The sequence below is a fragment of the Lathamus discolor genome, chromosome 15, assembly GCF_037157495.1.
Source record: "Lathamus discolor isolate bLatDis1 chromosome 15, bLatDis1.hap1, whole genome shotgun sequence".
Classification (NCBI taxonomy): domain Eukaryota; kingdom Metazoa; phylum Chordata; class Aves; order Psittaciformes; family Psittacidae; genus Lathamus; species Lathamus discolor.
The window spans coordinates 9,574,653-9,596,152 of record NC_088898.1 but is presented as its reverse complement, the minus strand read 5'-3'; the positions used below and the strand labels follow the sequence as shown (position 1 = coordinate 9,596,152).

The 21,500-nt window shown below is 49.9% G+C and overlaps 1 protein-coding gene across 16 annotated transcripts in view; it reads left to right on the top strand.

Moving 5' to 3' along the window:
• The window catches only part of EHMT1 (euchromatic histone lysine methyltransferase 1), a 115,369-nt gene extending 96,175 nt beyond the window's left edge, over positions 1-19,194 (top strand). For all 16 annotated transcript variants that reach the window (XM_065695266.1, XM_065695277.1, XM_065695269.1 and 13 more), the window contains 11 exons: positions 157-258; positions 1,017-1,121; positions 2,515-2,669; positions 3,475-3,642; positions 4,020-4,164; positions 5,051-5,128; positions 6,297-6,412; positions 9,091-9,177; positions 13,417-13,495; positions 16,638-16,813; positions 17,568-19,194. In XM_065695266.1, coding sequence (XP_065551338.1) covers positions 157-258; positions 1,017-1,121; positions 2,515-2,669; positions 3,475-3,642; positions 4,020-4,164; positions 5,051-5,128; positions 6,297-6,412; positions 9,091-9,177; positions 13,417-13,495; positions 16,638-16,813; positions 17,568-17,751 — 1,395 coding nt within the window. In that variant the 3' untranslated portion in view covers positions 17,752-19,194. The remainder of the gene's footprint in view (positions 1-156; positions 259-1,016; positions 1,122-2,514; positions 2,670-3,474; positions 3,643-4,019; positions 4,165-5,050; positions 5,129-6,296; positions 6,413-9,090; positions 9,178-13,416; positions 13,496-16,637; positions 16,814-17,567) is intronic.
• Positions 19,195-21,500: the final 2,306 nt, after the last annotated feature.

Below are 21,500 nucleotides of genomic sequence, written 5' to 3'. Positions count from 1 at the left end.
GCTCTTTTGCCTCCTTCACAGCAGCTGGGGGTTTTGTGAGTCCTCTGTTCTGTCTGGGAACTTCTCTGGCGTTCCTGAGGATCACTGGGGTTGTAGAGACATGGGAAACGCTGGGAAGAGATGTCCTCTGAGTGCTTGTTCTATGGTTGTGTCCAGGATGCAGAGGGCTCCACGTGTCTGCACTTGGCTGCCAAGAAGGGGCACTACGATGTTGTTCAGTACCTCCTCTCCAGCGGGAAGATGGACGTCAACTGCCAGGTGAGTTCTTTCTGCGAGGGGCAGGAGCTGCTTTCCTCGGGTCTGGGACTCAAGTCTCAGCAGAGTTTCTCAAGGACAGTCCTGGGAGGCACTTAAGAACATTCTGTGGTGACAGTCCCATAGGCATCCCGGTCCATCAGAGAAGGTGAATCCCCTCCACTGGCTCCATGGAAACTTTCCTTGCACATGCCTTGATTTGCAGTTTCTCCTTGACTCTGGAGTTTGCTGGAGGAGCCTATTCTTCAAGGGAGTCACTGTGCTCTTCCCTAGCAGGGGAATGGTGGGATCATGGACATGGTGTGGGATGGGTTGAGCCTGGCCCTTGCCATCACAGAGCTTATCCATTGCCATGGGGTGAGGCAGCGCTGCATCGGAGTTCCTGGTTCTTGGGGAACCCCAGCACCCTTGGGCTTCTCAGGTAGTTTTGCAATAGCTCTGACCCAAGATGGATGTTCCTTGTGCCTTTTGGACAGTGTTTGAATGACCTGGAGATCCATTGCCAGTGTGTTGAGCTACAAATGAACTCCAGCCTGCTGAGGCATGTTGGTTCAAATGGTGCTGGGCTCTGCAGGACCCTGAGCGACCTCTTCCCACAGCAGCATAGACTGAAGAAGAGTGATGAGACAAACATAGGGAGGGAAGGGGTCTGTGGCTCCTCAGCAAGGTGCACCCTACTGTGGCTACCAAGGGGATTGTGAAGCCAGCAAGAGACCTCTTGCCCATCCTAAATGTCTCACCCTTTCCCTTTTCCTCCTCAGGATGACGGAGGCTGGACGCCAATGATCTGGGCCACCGAGTACAAGCATATTGAGCTGGTGAAGCTGCTGCTTGCGAAGGGGTCGGACATCAACATCCGTGACAATGTAAGATCTTTCCTGGAATCCATTTCAGAAATCAGCCACTGTCATAGAATCATCATAGAACCACAGCCTGGTTTGTGTTGGAAGGGACCTTAAAGCTCCCCCAGTCCCAGCCCCCTGCCATGGGCAGGGACCCCTTCCACTGGAGCAGCTTGCTCCAAGCCCCTGTGTCCAACCTGGCCTTGAGCACTGCCAGGGATGGGGCAGCCACAGCTTCTCTGGGCACCCTGTGCCAGTGCCTCAGCACCCTCACAGGGAAGAGCTTCTGCCTAAGAGCTCAGCTCAATCCACCCGCCGCCAGCTCACAGCCATTCCCCCTTGTGCTGTCATTACAATCCCTTGTCCAAAGCTCCTCTCCAAATTTCTTGTCAGCCCCTTCAGGTGTTGTGCTGGGAACCATCAAGCTCCAGGACAAATGCTTTTGATTGTGATCCTGTTGCAAGCAGTACCTTCAGCAGTAGCTAGTGCAAGGCAGAGTAGCAAGTCCAGGTGTAGCATCATGTGGTGTGCAATCGACAGGGTGAATTTTTTCTGTATGTGATGTGATTAGGGTTTTCTTTACCTAGATGTTGCAACACTGGGAGGCAGAAGCTATATAGAAAATGGCCTCTTCAATTCCTGGTGCATGTCAATAGCCTCCCATTTAAGGAAGGATCTAAGTTGCAATCACTCCAAGATTTGCTTTATTTTTTGCTTAAAAAGAAATAGATGAGAGTTGATCATTACTATCACTGCACTGTTTTAATCGATGTCTTCAGAGCTTGTCATGGGGAAGGGTTCGAAGTGTGCTGCAGATTGCACTGGAACTGAAAACAGAGTATCATTGCTTAAAATACCTCCATCAAAAAGATGAGTGTTCAGCTATTTCCAGTGCTGCTAGTGAGGGATGAGTACATTCAGTATTTAAGAGCCGCCTGAAGTCGGATTGATTGTTCTCTCTGTGGCTCATGGTTCTCTTTCTAGCACCTTCATAGTCCCTGTAGCTCGTGCTGTGTGCTCTTTTTAGTTCTGTAGCACTGGAGGCATGCTGACTTTCCTGTTGGCTCAGCTTCTAGCCTTTTCCAGCGTGTTGGTTCATGTCTGCCACCTCTCTCATGGATAGATTGAGACTGATATGTAGCTTAGAGACAGATGATTTGCCTGCGTGTCTAAGGTAGGCAATGGACAACCTTGTGTGCAGCCTCCCTCATCCTTGGTACTTGGAGGCAGCTGGAGTGAGAACTCCCTTCTTGTCTGTGCAGAGATTTCCCTGCCCACACTGGCAGTCCCACTCAGAAGGAAAAAGACTGCAAGCCACATGTTGCATGCTGCAGGTGTAGAGCTAAGGATGATGGATCCCAAAGCAATAGGGGTTTAATGCACTAAACAGCCTCTGCTCTGTTCTCTTTCCCCCCAGGAGGAAAATATCTGTTTGCACTGGGCTGCTTTTTCTGGCTGTGTTGACATAGCAGAGATCCTGCTGGCTGCTAAGTGTGATTTACATGCAGTGAATATTCACGGCGACTCACCCCTGCATATTGCAGCCAGAGAGAATCGCTATGAGTGTGTAGTGTAAGTACAGCTCCAGCCCTGCTACTCCTCTCCCTTCCCCTGATCACTCCTTTCTGCCTGGTTACTGGCTGGCAAGCTCAGGAGATCCTTTGAAATGCCTTTGGTGTCTAAGCACAAACCAGGATTGGGATGGAGGGCTCATTTCTCCATTACCCTGCTCCTAGGGGCAATGGGTCTGAAATACAAGCTGCTGCTAGAGCTGGTGGAAAGTAGAGCAAGAAATAAGGAGTGGTGCTGGAGACTTGGGCAGAGGTTTGAGGGGCTGTGCTCAGCCTGGGCTTCCCGACAGAAAGGCCTCAGTCATCCTTGATTAAAGCTTGCTTTTTTTTCTCCTGATAACTAGCATGGCATAATATGGTAACAGGGCTTTCCCTTTGCTCCATCAGTGCTATGAATAAAGTCATCCTGGGTACTCACCAAAAACCGGTGAGTATAAACAAGGGCCAAGTCCAGCACCAGTTTCCTGTGGGAGTTTTTCATTTCCACCCCATATCTTTCCCTGCCAGAGAGAGTTTCAAGCCTGTGTGAAGTTAGGCTGGTACCAGCAGAGTACCTGTCATGCCTGAAGCAAGGCAAGGTTTGCCCAGATCTCTTATGAGTGCCTAGAGCTCAAGTCTGTGGCTTCTGCCAGCACCTTCACATAGAAGGATTCACTGAACCATGCTTATAAGGAGAACTCAGGTGATTATTCACTACTACAGATTCTTCCTTGCCCCTTAAGGGCTCCTGGAGGATGTGATTCAGCTTGTTTTGCCCTTGCACAGTTTCTCTCAGGAGATGCTTACCCTGTCTTGCTCTTTTGCAGTCTCTTTCTTTCCCGTGGCTCGGATGTCACTTTAAAGAACAAGGAGGGTGAGACCCCACTCCAGTGCTCCAGCCTTAACTCTCAGGTCTGGGTGGCCCTACAGATGAACAAGACTCTCAAAGAATCATCTGCTGAGAAGCCTGTCCAGATAGAGAAGGTTGTGAGCAGGTGAGAATACATCTGGCTTTGCCTAGGGGTCATGAAATAGAGCCCCATGGGGGAGGCTGGGGGTCTGGTTTAAGAAAGGACTGCAAGTGCATGCTTAGCCTTTTAAACTGATGTGAAGGTCAGTTTGAGCTTAGCAAGAGCCAAGCACATGCTGATTCAGACCCTGGTTTGTAAATTTATCCTTCAAATGGAAATATAAGCACAAAGAACAATCTGTAAGACGGGGTGGAAAAAAATGAACTCAGCTCGTCTGAACTGCTTTAGGCTTTGAGTGCTCAGTGATCAGAGACAGTAACTCTGCCCCGGGATGGCAGTTGAATGGGCCCTTTTTCAGGGGAGCTTTTCCTCTCTGACAGTTCTCTTTCTCCCACTGACAGAGACATCGCCCGGGGTTATGAGCGGATCCCCATTCCCTGTGTCAACTCTGTGGACAGTGAGCCTTGTCCTAGCAACTACAAATATGTTTCACAGAACTGTGTCACCTGCCCGATGGACATTGATAGAAACATCACCCATTTACAGGTGAGGGACCTTGCGTAGCCACGTGGGTATCTTGTCCTGCTGTGCTGCACCTCAGAATGAGGTTTACATTCAAATGGGAATGTCTGCTCCTAATATGGCCATCAAATTCCAGCTAAGGCTGTAGTGCTAAACTCCAGCTCTTTCTCTAGGAGATGGGATTCCGCTTTATTCCTTTTCCAGCACTTAAGCTAATCTCTGTGATCAGCTGTGTGCTGTAGCTGGTGCTGGTTCATGTGGCTCCCATTTATTGTTTTCCTCTGTTCTGTATCTGGAAAGTTAGTAAGTTGTTGGGAGACCTTCCTCATGCTGGCTGCAGAATCCAGGTCAAGGTCTTCAGTGTGATACTGGAAGTCCTGGAAGGGCTGGGTTGTGAGAGCAGAGGTGGGGAAGTGTAGGGTGAGGGAAGCCCTCTCTGGGCACAGCCCTCAGATAGGTGAAGTGAACTTCCCATGCCCAAACCCTGTTGGGCAGCTGCTGGTGGTGGGATAGCGTTGGCTTGGGGAGTGCTGGAGCCAGCTGGAGCACACATGTGGGAAGAAGTGACAGGCAGGACTGAGATGTCATGTTGCACCATCTCCCAGCACGAGTCCTTGTCCTCAACAACTCCACCCAAGTGTGGAGCACAGCTCATAGGTCATGCAGGAAGGTTAGTAACACAGGAGGACACCCTCTCATGACAAAGGAAGGTGGCACAGTGTGAGAGCACACAGAAATTGCACACATAGATAATGGAGTAAAACCACTGCTCAATTGATGAGACTCGTCCTTCTGACTAAGGAGCTGCAGCAAGAAGACTTGTGATTTCTCCTCTGATCCAGTCACAGAAGTTGCTCTTTCAGTTTTATGTGTGTATGGTGGGGAGTTAACCCCTTCTCTTCTCTTCCAGTATTGTGTATGTATAGATGACTGCTCCTCCAGTAACTGCATGTGTGGCCAACTCAGTATGCGCTGCTGGTATGATAAGGTGAGGACACAGAACCTGCTAGTGCATCAGGTCCCTGTTTGTGAGCTGAACTCTGCACAGTTTGGGGTTTATAGTAGTACCTTTAAGCCAGTTTATAGTATACCTTTAAGCCAGTTCCTTGTACAACTCCTCTCTCTTTGTTTTAAAATGCCTGAAGTTGTAGTCTCGGCTTTGAGGTGTGTGTGATAACAGCAAAACACATAAGCAGGAAAGCTTCTCTAGTGTTATTTATTTGTGTTACTCGCATGCCAACTGAGCCATTAATTACACCCATGTGCTAGAGAGTATTGAATAATCCATGCGTGAAATCAGCTTCCAGTTCAGAGCAGCACAGACAAAGCTGTCGTATGTAAACAAGGGCAGAGTAGTAGAGAGGTTTTTTGCTTGCTTTTATCTATTATCATTGTGATCCTTCTGGCTGAAGGCAAAGTAGGGATGTTTTAACTGCAGCATTGCCAGAAGCCTGGTTTGGTTTGGGTAACCGTGCTTCAATGCTCCAGGGAGAGTTTGAGGTTAACATTTGGACAGGTTCTGCTAAGATCAGAACTTCCGTGAATCTCTGCAGGTTTCTCCCAGGAGGGCTGTTGGCATCTTTCTTTGCTCTGCAGTCATTTTATTTACATGTTAATGCGTGATTACATCTTTCAAGCCTTAAAAGCCAAATTTGTTAAATATGATGAACTGCGTCTATCACTTCCTTAATCCTATCTTGGGTTGGTTAATAATTGAATTGTAGCTTTTTTGGGAGTGTTATTTGGGAAGATAATGTGGTTCAAAGAACTTGGGTGTACTGGCCTTGTGCTCTGGAAGTTTAGGCTTTATTCCAGAGGCAGACAAAGCATCTGCTTCTCCCCTCCAGCACTGCAAATGATAATAATGATGGGGATGCACATTGGGTTTTTGCACAGCTCTGTAAGATATTTTTTTGTGGTGGTGCATAGGGTGATGCCACGCAGCAAAAATTTAGATGGTCTCTTGCTGTTTGGCAGCTGTTGGTGATAGTGATGATGATCTCCAGATGGTGGTGGAACCACTGTTGGGGTAGAGCAGAGCTACTGCGGAAGCTGAGGTCTGATGCTGGTTTGGGTGAGGTTGGGGCATGCCCCACACTGGGGTTCCCTGGCCTGCTTTGACAACTAACCCAGTCTGGAATGCCTCTTCTCTTCAGGATGGCCGACTCCTGCCGGAATTCAACATGGCTGAGCCGCCGCTGATCTTTGAGTGCAATCATGCATGCTCGTGCTGGAGAACCTGTAGGAACCGGGTGGTGCAGAATGGGCTCAGGTGAGAAGGAGGATCCAAACGCAGCTTATCTCGGCAAGACCAGCACCAAACCTGTGAGCTTTCTGGCTCTCTAGTCTCACCTCACCCATAAACCCACAAAACCCCCAAGACTTCCTGAGGTGAGGCAGAAGCTGGGGCAGGTGCCACCCTACAGTGGTGGGATTCATGTGGGTTCCTGTGTGCTGTCGGTGGGAATGATGCAGCAGCAGGTTGTTGAGCTCAGTTAATATTTACACCATGCCCTTCTTGCTGTCCTGTTGAAAATGTGGTGTTCTTTCATCAGCCTAACCATAAAACATGGAAATGACTTGTGGCTTTGCTTGAGCACCCTAGATGTAACTTCTCAGGTGGTGATGTGTGAAGAAAATAGCAGCAGGAACTGCAAAGTCTTCATTTAGGAGAACTTGTAAATTAGCAGTCTGTATTTAACGCCTTTAATATGCAAGAGGGGAGATTTAGATTAGACATTCTTCCCTGTGAGGGTGGTGAAGCCCTGGCACAAGGTGCCCAGAGAAGCTGTGGCTGCCCCATCCCTGGCAGTGTTCAAGGCCAGGTTGGACACAGGGGCTTGGAGCAAGCTGCTCTAGTGGAGGGTGTCCCTGCCTATGGCAGGGGTTGGAACTGGATGAGCTTTACGGTCCCTTCCAACCCAAAACAGTCTTGTTATTCTATGATTCTGTGTTATATAGGCCAGCATGCCTAGATTTGGCTGCTCAGAAGTTCCAGCTATTGGCCTGACTCCCCATGATCGATAACCTGACTAACCCGTTGGCCTCAGTGCTGCAGATCAGCCTCTGTCGTTTTGGTGCCAAGCTAAAAGTGTCAATGTTGTGTTTTGGACCTCTGCTATGGAGAAGTTTGCCACTGCACTAAGTCCAAAGGAATCCCACTGGGAAAAAGACTTTAGCGAAGTTTTTCTAGTGCTGACAACACTTTTATTTGCAGGCCTTGTAGTTTGAATGACATTTTGCAGTATTAAAAACAAGTAAGGGAGAAGCTGGCTGTGTTTCCACAGAGCTTTATCTCTTCTGGCTTTCCCTGCCGAGTTCCAGAGCTCCGGTGTCTCTGTGGGTGTTGATTGAGGAGCTGTACACCTAGAGCTGTTGCTGTTGTATTTTTGCCTTGCCAAAGTGTTTTCTGAAAGCCAGGAAGTGTTGGAAACCCAACCGTGAGCCTGGGAGAGTGGCTGTGTTGGGAAGCCTGCGGTCGGGTGCTTGGCAGAGCTGTGCTTGAGGTCCCTGGGGAGGAAACCTCCTGCATTTGGGCTGCAGCGTGACACATGGGTGTTCCCACTCTGTTTCAGTGCTTCCTTGATCAGATTTGCTCCAAATTAACTCTGCTCAGCAGCACACACGTTTCCATCTGGCAGGGTGACCCGGCTTATCTGGGAAGTTGGGATTGAAGCCCTGGTCCCGCTGCTGCCTGTGTCATCCCCAATAGCAGAGCCTGAACCTGAGCTTGGTGCTGTTCTGTGATGGATGATGCAAAACATGGGGGAGCTTCCTGAACCCTGAACTAGTGTTATAACCACTCTGAGAGTGATCATTCTCATGAAGTCATGTTTTGCCATGGTGAAGGCTTCAGGAGCTGGGAGCAAATACAAGAAAATGCACAGCCCCTGGTTTGAGCTGATGGTGGTGCCAGGAGGGAGCGCTGGGGAAGAGAAGTACTGGGAAAAGCAACAGGGTGAAGTTCAGGTGAACACTGGATTTCTCTTTATTCCGATAACAGCGTTGCTGAGAGTGGGTTTTGGTTCCCTTGGGACAGCATGAGTCTTCCCTAGCCCTGGAGACTCTTCATCCTGCACAAACTCAGGTTCTGGCAGTCAGGAGGCACAGTGACTTACAGAATTGTTTCTCTGCCTATGAACTCCATCAGTAAAATTCCACAGAGCAGCAATTACACCAAGAAGTTTCAAGTTGCAGCATTTCTTCCTTGTCTTTCAGCCAGGGAGCTGGATATGATGGAGCTGCTAAATGCACTGGCCTCTACGGAGGGCAGAGGGATCAGAGCACTTAACTTAAGGCGTTCTTAATTCACCATAAGCTCCCTGCCTTCCCCCTGCAGCACCCACCCTGCAGAGCTATGCTGTCTTAAGTCCCATTCCACCTTCCTGGCCTTCTCCTGAGTGTGCGTAAGGAAAAACAAATGCTGGTGGTGGGAGCCTGGTATTCCACATGGAGAATCCACTCCCACATTCTCCTCCCCAGTCCTGAGTGGTGCGGCTGTGCAGGGAGAAAGGGGTGATGGATGCCCATCCCTTGTCCCCAGACAGTTTCCAGCATAGAATCCCAGCCTGGTTTGTGTTGGAAGGGACCTTAAAGCTCCTCCAGCTCCAACCCCTGCCACGGGCAGGGACCCCTTCCACTGGAGCAGCTTGCTCCAAGCCCCTGTGTCCAACCTGGCCTTGAGCACTGCCAGGGATGGGGCAGCCACAGCTTCTCTGGGCTACCAGTGTCTCACCACACTCCTAGCTATCTGCCCACGTGCTCAGAGCAGTGGTGGGAGTGGAGCATTCCCACAGTGGTGCCAGTGTGAGGACTGGGGGTTGAGTATCAAATTCAGCTTTGAGTTTGTGGTCATGGAAGGTTGCTGCATTTTTTGCTTATCCCTCTATGAAAGTTCATCATCTTTCTGTGCAGTGCTGCTATTAATGTGGCTTCTTTTTCTCTTTCCAGGACTCGATTGCAGCTTTATCGGACACAAAAGATGGGCTGGGGTGTGCGAACAATGCAGGACATTCCTCTGGGAACCTTTGTGTGCGAGTAAGTTCCTCAGCTTTCAGTAGCTCCCACAAGCCCATTGCTTCCTGAGGTGGTTTGCTGCTCTTTAAGGAGAGGTTTTTACACCAGTCAAACTGGCATCGGGCCCTCAGCCAATTTGAATGGAGTTTCCTGACTCCATTCCTGCTCTGTTTGTCCTTTTCCTCGTAGTGTGGAGCTTTCTCTACCCTTTGCTGACTCGATAGGATCTGTGCTGAGCCCTTTCCCCTCTGAAACACAAGTGATGAGGGGAGAATGCATTTGGGTTGTGCTGCACATGTGCTCAACTCATGTGTTTGCTGTGGCTAAGGGGACATTTCAGGCCAAGGCAGTTGGGAACAACTTCTTTCTAGGGGATCTTTTTCTGTTTCAATACTGACTTCTCAAGAGGTTTTCCAATGTCACAGCTCTGGCTTTGGTCTTATTCAACAAACCAGTAAAGCACTTGGTGTTAAGCATGTGTCAGCTCTGATTCACTAAAGTATTTAAGAACAAAAATGTTTCAAATGTATGTCAATGGAAAAAATCTGCCATTGAGTCCCACAGTTTTCAGGCTTTAAAGTGCTATGTGTGCTTTATAGATGTTCTGGGAAGTGTTTTCTTCATTGCAGTGCTCCAGTGAGTTAACACCTTCCAAAGAAGGCTGAACTCGTGGCCTTCATGGAAATAGGTGCTGAGGTTTTCTAGAAGTAGTTACTGATGTTTTGTAGAATTGGGGCAGGGGATTGAGGAAGATCATTGTAGAATTAAGTCAGTTCTGCAGTGAATTGGCCAAGTATTTCTTTCATGTTTGGAGCTGCCAGATGACAACATGTTTTGTGCAGAGGTAAAGCTTAAAACTGCTGTTTGTGGGGAGTGTCCCAAGTCTGTCTTCAGGCGGGGCTTTCTGTCAAGTACCAGAGATCCCAGTGTCCTGGTTTTCAGCATCCAGAGATGAGCCAGAGCCTGCAAGTAAACTGCTCCCAAAGAGGAAAGGCACCAACTTTACCGTATCCTACTGGAATGCTAAACACACAAGAGGTATTGGTAGTAGCGAACTGGCAGCCCAGGGAAACAGGGCAGCCCTGACTGTGTAATGGACATAGACGGGCGCATTGTGGAGCACATCATTGCTGATGGGGTGCAGATACCATAACCATGCTTAACTCTTCCCTTCACCCTTGCCAGGAGATGCTGACACTATCTTCATGATTATCTAAATAAGCTGCATACTAAAAAGCTGAGCTAATTTGTGTCTTGCCCATGCACATTCCTCCTTATCTCCGTCACTCTCACATGCAGTATTTACTCAACTCACCAACACGCAGTGCTCCTCTCCTCCTCCAGCTGCACTGATGGCCTTCCTGTGGTTCTTGGGCAACTTAGAGACTTGGTTTCTTTTTTCCCTCATCTCTGGCAAAGAAGCGCCTGTGCCAGAGGTGTTTGGGGGCTGCTTGCGCACAGCAACTCCTGGGATCAGCTCCTGTGGAAGAGGATTTTGCATTGAAAGTCTGGATTAGAGCCCTGAGCAGCTAGTGGCTTCATACAGCCGTTCTTCCTCTGCTTGGGAAGGATGATAATTTGTATTGGTGTAAGGATGACTTAATTCCATGATTTTTCACGTTTGCCTGCGTGGGGAGCAGGTCTGGGATAGTTCTCACAACACTTTCATTTTGCAAAGCTCTGCTGGTCCTGACTGTTTCTGTGTGTAAATGCCTTTTTTACACACAGGGAGCGTTTCAGCCTGGTTTGTGCTTTAGAAACCTTTCAACTTTTCTCTATAATCACTCCAGCAATCATTTCCCTTTCTGTTTCTGCTTCTGGGCTGTTCCAGACTGGTTTGTATTGGAAGGGACCTCAAAGCTCATCTGGTTCCAACCCCTATCACGGGCAGGGACACCTTCTGCTAGAGCAGCTTGCTCCAGGCCCCTGTGTCCAACCTGGCCTTGAGCACTGCCAGGGATGGGGCAGCCACAGCTTCTCTGGGCACCCTGTGCCAGCGCCTCAGCACCCTCACAGGGAAGAGCTTCTGCCTAAGAGCTCAGCTCAGTCTCCCCTGTTCTATCAGGTTCAAGCCATTCCCCTTGGCCTGTCCCTACAGGCCCTTGTCCCAAGCCCCTCTCCAGGTTCCCTGCAGCCCCTTTAGGCACTGGAGCTGCTCTCAGGTCTCCCCTTCAGGAGCCTTCTCTTCTCCAGGCTGCCCCAGCCCAGCTCTCTTAGCCTGGCTCCAGAGCAGAGAGGCTGTGAATTAGTGGAGTGCAGAAAGTGAGGATCTAGTCTGTTGCTTTCTGTGCACGCCCATTATGTGATTTCATTTCTGTATGAAAGAGTGATGCTTTAATAAGATACCATCTGCATTGAGCCAGGTGTTTTAGCCACCCCTTCAGCCAGAGAGAGCCCCAAGTGTCCCATTTTCCACACTGCATGGAAAACCCTGGAGCTTATGCTGGGACCTTCTTGTTGCTCTTGAATTTTTGCATGCAGTGAGCTCTGGTCTTGCAGTGATGAGCAGCAGGGTAAAGCTCAGGTGTAGTTACTTGCCAGCACCATGCTCAATGTCTTGCCGAGAAGAAGGATGTTGGCTTGATTTAGGGAGTTCTTAAAGGAAGGGACTGAAGCTCTTGCTCTTTTATTGTGTAGGAACATGTGCCTCTTGCACATCCCTCCCTAACTTTCCATCTGGGAAATAAAGGAACTGTTTGTATTTGTAAGCAGTCCTGGAAAGGAAATGAATTACAGGAATAGTCTTTAAAGGAACATCAAACCAACAGTTTCTATTTCGATTGTGGTTTTTAGTTTCACTGAATTGTAAACCTGGAGTAGCTGTCCCTGAGCAGAGCGCTCTCCATGCAGCATTATTCAGCTGTTTCTCAGCTGCTGCTGGCTACTGTGCCATGCTACAGCAATTCCTCTCTGGCCATCATCTTCCTATTGCTTTAGGTCACCACTGAGCATGTGATTTCCAGTAGTGCTTCATAAATAACAAGATGTAGTGGGGCAAAGAGGAGGATCACACACAGCGACAGCCTCCTGCTCTGACCAGATCCCTCGGATTTGGACATTGCAGCCAGATGATCCCTTGTCATGGAATGGGTCCTCTCCAGGTTAATGTTTTGTGGCTCTCCTCTGTCCCAGCCTTGCAGTTAAATGGTGCCTCGAGCCAGAGGGGGAAATGGATACAGTTGGTTAACACTTGGAAATGCCTTGGGAGCTGCAGAGGAATGCTGGGATAATGGGTGCTGATCATGGAATAATGTTGATGCTCCAAAATATTCATTTATTCTTATTGTGAATCCTTTGCTTATAATTAATTAGCATTGCAGTGCAGGCCAGGAAGAGTTAGATATTGCTGTGCTGTTGCTGCTTTCTCGTATCCTCCCTCTGTCTCTGTACCTCTCATTTTGTGTCTCTTGCTTCGATTGCAAGCAGGTCAAGACAGGAAATGTTGAACCTTGACAGTCCAAAACTGCTTACGATGGAGACAGGGAGACAAATGTGGGAACGCCAGTACAGTGGGGACTCCTGCACAAGGGGGTTTGCAGCAAAACCAGTGTCTGTCTGGGGTGTGGAAGGTGGTGGGTGTATTTAGTTCTCAGTGAGCCAGGCCAAGCAGCACATGCATTTTGGTGCTCAGAGGACCAGGTTGTAATCTGCCTTGCACCTGGTTTCACAGCAAGGTGGTTGTTACTGGACCACAGTTCTGATTTATTCTGGCTTGAGAGGGATAGAGAAAGAAGGTGGGATCTTTCCAGGTTAGGTTAGACCTAAGACTTCAAAACCAAACCTTTATAAGGTATGTAGCCTATGTAATCAGTCAAAATATGGAAAATATGGGAGGGACAGATATAACCATTTTGCTTTGGGATATAAACAGCACAAGCACTGCAGTAGTGTACAGGAACGCCCGGACATGAGTCTGAACAGAAGGAGAATTGGATTAATGTGTTGATCTTGGCCAACAAAGAGATTTGCAGAAGGAAACATATTCCTCGGAGGAAAAGTAAATTTTATTGGAAGTAAGACTCCAGTTTTAATATTGAAAGTGTTTCCCTGAAAAGATGGACTTTGGAGCAAGATTTTAGCTGTTGTAAGCTGGCAAAGCTCAGTTTGCCTGGGTGGCTCTGAGGTGACCTGCACTGTGAGGCTAGGGATTGCCACCTGTAGCTGAGCTGTATTTCTTTCCCTCCTCTCAGAAAGAGAAGTTTAAACCCAAACATATGATTGCATGAGCATCTTATCTCTGCCTTCCCTGTATGTCTGCAGGTACGTTGGTGAGCTGATATCTGACTCGGAGGCAGATGTCCGTGAAGAGGACTCCTATCTCTTCGACCTTGACAACAAGGTACTGTATCTGGAGGTGTCTAATGAGACAAACCCAAGGTCTTGCCTCTTCATAAGGGCAAAGAGAGTATTTGTCTCCATCTTGACACAGCAAAGAGGAGAGCCACGACATTTAGAGGGGTTGAGGTAAGGCTTAGGGCTTGTTAAAGCAGTGCTGGGCTAGCGTGGTGTATGCTGCCCACACCAGTTTTGATGCAAGATGCTCTTCTGTCAAAACTGTTCAGGTATCCTGAATTGAGTTGTTCAGTTTTTGATACTCAGTGTGTATACGCAGGCTTGCAGTCCTGACTGACAGCTTTGTGAGTTCCTCATAAAAAGATGGGTTGGAAGACTGAAAAAGCAAGCCCGGTTCACTCAAAAGGGATCCATCAGCAGGAGCTGGAGGCTTGTTCTGCTGGTAGTTACCCTGTGTTGCTCTGTGGAGAGCTGTCTAAGAGCAGAAACCCTGCTTTGAAAAGTGCCATGTAAAGTTTTTTATCAAAGCCATCACTTCAGACTTTGATTGGGAAGGGAGGAGAGAGGTGAGCTGGGGACTCAGAGGAGTGTGGTGGCTTCCAAGACGTCTTGTTTCTGTCATCAGCTAATGACAAAGAAGCTTTGCTTTATTTTTTTTGCCTTTTTTTCTTTTTAAAGCAACACACTGAACAACTGAAAGAAGACAAGTGATGAGTGTTGTAGTCAGTCTGAAAATGGCAGGGTCAAACTGTGATTATGGAGTTGAAAAGCACCAGGGACTTCAGCCTGGTTTGTGCATTTAGAGCTAGAGCCCACCTGGGCCTCGCCTGGCCTTTAGGTCAGCCCCTGGCTGGCTGCCTTGATGGAGAACCTCTGGGTTTGCTCATAGGAAGCCTTCAGTGAAGCAAAGAGGAAGACCCAAGGCACAAGCATTGTCTTTTTTCAGGGTGTCTGAGGCCTGGGGAACACCACTTGTGACTCCATTCAGCCCCACTCTTTGGGCCTGGCCATCCAGGCAGGTTTTTACCCAGTGATCAGTGCACCCATCCAAGCCATGAGCAACCAGTTTCTCCAGGAGAATGCTGTGGGAAATGCTGTCAAAGGTTTCACTAGGGTCAGGTAGACAATATCCACAGCCTTTCCCTCATCCACTAAGTGGGTCGCCTTGTCATAGAAGATCAGGTCAGGCAAGCAGGACCTGCCTTTCATAAACCCATGATGTCTGGGCTTGGTCACCTGGTCATCCTGTATGCACAGCGTGATGGCACTCAGGATGATCTGCTCCATAATCTTCCTCAGCACTGAGGTCGGACTGACAGACCCGTAGTTCTCTTGATCCTCCTTCTGTCCCTTCCTGTAGATAGGCATCACATTGGGTAATCTCCAGTCAACCAGGACCTCCCCAGTGAGCCAGGACTGCTGAGAAATGATGGAAATGCCTTGATGAGCACTTCCACTAGCTCCTTTAGCATGCTTGAGTGGATCCCATCCATTCCCATAGACCGTGTGTGTCTAAGTGGCATAGCACGTCACTGACCATTCCCCTTTGGATTATGGGGGCTTCATTCTGCTCCCTGTCTCTGTCTTTCAGCTTAGGGGCTGGATACCCAAGAATAACTGGTCTTGCTGTTAAAGACTGAGGCAGAAAAGACATTAGGTACCTCAACCTTTTTCACATCCTTTGTCACTATGTTTCCCTCACATGCAATAAAGGATGGAGATTCTCCTTAGCCCTCCTTTTGTTGGTAATGCATTTATAGTATCATTTTTAATTGTCTTTCACAGCAGTAGCCAGATTAAGCTCTAGTTGGGTCTTGACCCTTCAGATTTTCTCCCCATACCCTCATGGCAAGGTGGGAAGCACTTTGCTTTGGGACTCTTCCTCCTCAGCAGCTTCACAGTGAGGACTCTGCCTGGGTCAGTCAAGGCAGCAGAATCCTTTCTCAAGAAGCACATTTTGACTTGCATGGTGGAGAGCCCACATCTTTCCAGACGGGCACTAGATGTGGTAGTGGGTGATGTTGCCCTCACCAGCCAAGGCATTTCCATGGAGGAAAGTGAGGGGATGGTGGGAATTACTGATAATTGCAACACAAAATAACAGCGTGTGTGTGTTACAGGACCATGTGGGGTGATGCTTCCCCAGCCGTTGGGACACCTTCCCTGGGTTCCTGCCCCAGTGGGGTGGTATGATCTGGCACCACTTGTCCATTAACAGTGGTGAGGTGCTTGCTCAAAAGGGAGCTTGAGCACCGCTAATGGAGCCTTTTGCTTTTGGCCTCTTTGCAACTGAAATTAGCTCCTGTAATTAAAGCCTCTGCCTTGCACAGTCATTCTCTGCTGGAATAAAAAAGCCCTGAGGGAGGTTCTTTTCTTTTCAAGGAAAACAAAATATTACTGCTCTTTGGAAAGGGAATTTCTGTGTTCTCCCTTGCACTTTTATCTGCAAAAACCTGTGTTTTCTTGAGGCTCCGGCTTTGTGTTTCCTCGCTGTCATGTTCAATTAGAGGACAGAACAGATGCTATTCCCCTATCCAGCAGCTTGTACCTCTAAGGTGTTTGTCTGCACCAGACATCAATTCCACCGTGCCAAGCTGGTGCTTTACCTGGGCAGGGTGGAGAGAGCCAATGGACCAGGCAGTGACAGGAGCATTGGGCTGGTGTGGGCAGAGGGCTGCGCAGAAAACTGGGGGTTCAGGGTACTGTTGGATCTAAAAGTGTGTGTTTAGTCCTTTTAAACCCACAGTGGGCGTCCTGCCCTGAAGCTCTGCGGAGTATTGGTGGAATGACCAATAATTTGGTCAATTGTTTTATTTTAACAAGTAGCAGTAATCATAGAACCATGGAGTCATGGAATGGTTTGGGTTGGAACGGGCGTTAAGGCTTCTCCAGTTGCAACCCCTGCCACGGGCAGGGACCCCTTCCACTGGAGCAGCTTGCTCCAAGCCCCTGTGTCCAACCTGGCCTTGAGCACTGCCAGGGATGGGGCAGCCACAGCTTCTCTGGGCACCCTGTGCCAGCGCCTCAGCACCCTCACAGGGAAGAGCTTCTGCCTAAGAGCTCAGCTCAGTCTCCCCTCGGGCAGGTTAAAGCCATTCCCCTTGGCCTGTCCATACAGGCCCTTGTAAAAAACGTGCTCATACTAAACCCAGCCTCACCTCATGGCTACTGACACATTTCTCCCCTAGGATGGAGAGGTTTACTGCATCGATGCCCGTTTCTATGGCAACATCAGCCGCTTTATCAACCACCTCTGTGAGCCAAACCTCATCCCCGTGCGAGTGTTCATGTCGCACCAGGACCTCCGCTTTCCCAGGATCGCCTTCTTCAGCACGAGGCACATAGAAGCTGGAGAAGAAATTGGGTAAGTGCTGTCCTGGGGCTGCCACTGCCTCGCTGCAGGGAGAATTGAGTGTGGTGGAATGAAAGCAGTGCTGCTCCTGAGCAGGGTCATAGAATCATAGTCAGGTTGGAAAAGCCCTTTAAGCTCACCCAGTCCAACCATTCCCAGCACTGCCGAGGCCACCACTGACCCATGGCACTGAGGCCTCGTCTCCACGCTGCGTGAGCACTCGCAGGGCCAGTGCCTGCAGCCCTGCCCTGGGCAGCCTGTTCCAATGCCTGAGCACCCTCTGGGGCAGGAATTGTTCCTCAGCTCCATCTAAACCTGCCCTGGTGCAGCCTGAGGCCGGTTCCTCTTGTCCCATCCCTTGTTCCTTGGGAGCAGAGCCCAGCCCCTCCTGGCTCCATCCTCCTGTCAGGCACTTGTAGGGAGCCATCAGGTCCCCCTGAGCCTTCTCTTCTCCCAACTGAACCCCCCAGGTCCCTCAGCCGTTCCCATCACACTTGGGCTCCAGGCCCTGCACCAGCTCTGGTGCCCTTCTCTGGCCCCGCTCCAGCACCTCAATGTCTCTCTTGTAGTGAGGGGCCCAGAGATGAACACAGGATCGCTCCATCCCTTCAGTCCCAAGGGATCCCACAAGCACACTCCATCCCCTGAAGCGTTCCAGACCCCCCAGCTCTGAGGATTGCCAACCCTGGCCTCTGGCTCCAGTGCTCCCTTTTGCTGCTGTGTGCTGGTGCTTTGCAGTGACCCCATCTCTGTCTCTCTCTTGCAGCTTTGACTATGGAGACAGGTTCTGGGACATCAAAGGCAAATTCTTCAGCTGTCAGTGCGGTTCACCCAAGTGCAAACACTCGAGCTCAGCGCTGGCCCAGCGGCAGGCGAGCACCTCGTCCCAGGACACGCAGGAAAACGGGCTCCCCGACACCAGCTCTGCCACAGCAGCCGGCCCCTTTTGAGGCTCCGCTCCCCAGAGACTGACTCCTTTTAACCCCATAGATTCACAAACTGTCTGAATTTCCATTTACAGAGAAAAAAATGAAAAAACACACAAAAAAAAAGCCCTCTCCAGGAAAGCCAAGAGTTCGTGACACTTAGGGCTGTGCCACCGACTGTTACTTAAGGAATAAGTAAAAGCAAACCCTGCCTCCGTGATGATGTTCTCTCCTCCCTGGGCCTGCAAAGCTGCTGGGTTTCACAGTGTGGAGGGGTGGCTGGTGCAGTTTTCTTCTCCGTGCAAGCTGTCCTGGCCTCCTCCTCTTGGTGTGCTCCTAAGTGTTGTCCAGGGGAGAGCCTCCCGTCCTCGGAATGTTCATTGAATGGATCACTCATGCCAAGTCATCTCCAGTTCACTTGGAATAAACTTTGAGTACTTGATGGGACTTTGTTGCTAAGCAGAGGGAGGGAGGTGCTGGCGTTCGGGGTGCTTGGCACAGCCCCGGGGCAGGTTCTGCTGGTTGGCTTTTGTTGGTTTGGTTGGTTTTTGGTCGGTTGGTTGTTTCTAATCATGGATTTCTCCCACATCTCACAGGACGTTGTGGTGGGGCCTTTCCTTAGGAGCTAGAGGGCATTTCTGACAAATACCCTCCTTGTTCCCAAATCCACCGGCTTCTTTCTCTTCCAACGAGAGGAAACCCATGCTCCTCACAATCCCTTTGGTCCCTGGCTCTCCCTGAGCCAACCAGAGATGCTTCCCCTGAGCCTCGGCTCCCTTTGGGCTTTCTCCATCAGGAACCAGCTCTCGTCCGCACCACTGGGCCCTGTTACCGTCTCCATGGAAGGATTCCCCTCGCCCCATCGCATGAGGTGATGTAGAGAGGGAAGGTCGAAGGGGATCGTACAAGACACTAAACTTCTGCAGCAATTCAGGTTTTTCCTTGTTTTTATAAACACGAAGTGAATGATAAACGTATTCTAGAGGACCTCGACTCGCGGCCGCCGCCAGGGCGAAGAGCAGGCGAGGACATCCCACATGCCACCAGCTCGTCTGTTCCCATCCCTTTCCTCAACGCTGGGCACCTTCGATTCGTTTTTAAGCCACACGCTGTGAGGTTCCAAGAAACTGAGTTATTTTTTACCAGGACATCGGGGACTGACATTAAAAAACTACAACTACACAATAACAAAAACCCATGAAAAAGAAAAGCAACCCCAAGAACACCCCCCAAAAAAAACCAAAACGACAACAAAGAGAAACCACACAACAAAACGGTGCTGATTCTGGTGTGATTTTTGCTCACCACGTGAATATAAACTTATCAATTGTATAAAAAGAACAAAGTGATTTTAGTATAAAACTGCAGGAAAAAAAAAACAAACCTTTTTTTAAATGGTTAGTATTGTAGTGTGAATAAAATTCGCCATCACCTTTTGTGTGGTGGCTGCGCAGGTCATTACCTTCAGTTTTGTTCTGTTTCTGTTTTTTGCATATATCTTTAAATACTGTAATTAGGGCAGTACCAGTTTCTTTTGTTCATCTCTCCTAGAACATTCATAATGCCGTCATGTTTATTATTATTATTTGCGGTTGCTGTTTCGGCCGTCGCAGGAGCGCTCTTTTGGCTCCGCTCATTTTTCTTGTTCTGTTTTCAACGAAATCAATAAAAAAAAAAAAAGGAAAAAAAAAGGAAAAAAAAAGAAAAAAAAAAAGTGTTTTAAAAGGATTTTGGGGTTTTCATGTGCAGGGCCTGGGGCTGGCACCATCCAGGGGCTTGGAAGTGAAAGAAGGAGTTAAACCGCCAGCCCTGCGGACTTTCAAGGTGGGAAGAAGCAGCCTGAGCATTGCTTTGAGGTATGGGGGAAGCTGGGGTTTATGTGTTCTGTAATTCATGGGATCCCAGCCTGGTTTGGGTTGAAGGAACCTTAAAGCTCCTCCAGCTCCAGCCCCTGCCACGGGCAGGGACCCCTTCCACTGGAGCAGCTTGCTCCAAGCCCCTGTGTCCAACCTGGCCTTGAGCACTGCCAGGGATGGGGCAGCCACAGCTTCTCTGGGCACCCTGTGCCAGCGCCTCAGCACCCTCACAGGGAAGAGCTTCTGCCTAAGAGCTCAGCTCAGTCTCCCCTCGGGCAGGTTCAAGCCATTCCCCTTGGCCTGTCCCTACAGGCCCTTGTCCCAAGCCCCTCTCCAGGTTTCCTGCAGCCCCTTTAGGCACTGGAGCTGCTCTCAGGTCTCCCCTTCAGGAGCCTTCTCTTCTCCAGGCTGCCCCAGCCCAGCTCTCTCAGCCTGGCTCCAGAGCAGAGCTGCTCCAGCTCCAAGTCTTTGGTCTCAACATTGTTCCATTTGGGAGCCCAGCCCCTGCTTGTGAATCTGCTTGTGAGCAAACCCTGGGATGTTCCCTGTGCTGGGAAGCGGTGTCGGGAGGGACGGTGGGGCTGGGCTGGGCTTGGGGTGCTGTGGGGTGCACCCAGGGAAGTGGTGCTGGGAGGTCCCCCCAGGCGTTGTGGGTCCAGAGTTCCAGACACGGGTAGGGGCTGCCAAGGCAGCAGGACTGAGCACAGCCAACGCATGCCCTCGCTGCTGACCTGTGTGGGGAGCAGGACAGAGCTGAGTCGCTGCCGGTCAGCAGCTCATAGAAACAGCAGGGGAAGCCCAGCCTGGTGCCAGCGGGGGCAGGAGGAGCAGGGATGAGTCTGGCCACATCCTTGCACCCCTTGCCCACCTCTTGTCACCCAGTGATGTCCCTCCTCATCCTCCCTCACCTCAGGCTTGAGGTCAGTAAAATGCGATGTCTGGAGGCTGGGTTGGTTTGATGGGACAGGGCAGGGCTGCAGGCACCGGCCCTGCAAGTGCTCACACCCCGTGGAGACGAGGCCTCAGTGCCATGGGTCAGGGGTGGCCTTGGCAGTGCTGGGAACGGTTGGACTGGATGAGCTTAAAGGGCTTTTCCAGCCTCTATTCTGTGACTATGTTGAGTTTTTCTGCTGGGATTGCATTGGGTGCCATTGGGATGAGCCAGAGCTGTCAGGGAAAGCAAGCAGGACCCTTGAAGGCACCCACATGCCCTCGCACATCGAGACCATTTAACTACAGGCTAATTACAATCATTCATTCCAATAGTGGGTAATTAAACACCGTGATGAGAATAAACTGCTGTCATTGAAGGTGAGAAACGAAAAACCCCCGGGGAAATGCAGGCTCTGAGCGTAATGTTCCTAAATGAGCCCTTTTCCTGGTGTTGAGGGTGGGAAACGCACAAGGGTTTGGGGTTCATGGGGTTCACAGTGCTGGCCCTGGGTGCAGGGCGGGTGCTCACATGGAGGTTGAGCATGGTTTGCTTGCAGGAACCCCCGGCACCGCTGAGCGATGCCTTTGCTTTCCTGTGCCAATAACTGCACATTGAAGCTCCGCATTTAAGGCCCCTCCACATTCCACAGGTGAGGATGAGCTGGAGAAGGGCTGGGTGTTTAACAGGCATTTCTGCCCCGAAACAGGCGGTGTGCACCGGGGGGCTCTGGGGTTGGGGTACGCGGGTGAAGCTGCCCCCACTCAACTGGGGGCAGTGACTTGTTAAGAAGCTTCACTTCAGTTGCATCGCTCCAAGGATGCAACAACGTCGATGTCAGTGTTTTGCCCTGCAGCGAAGCTGCTTGGTCACTGATTGCTGGCTCCTTATGAAGCCCAGGGAGGTGCCTGTGGCTCTGATCCTGCTTTGTTTGATGGAGACATTTCTCTTCTTTTACTGCAGCGCAAGCATCTGCTCCAGGCTTT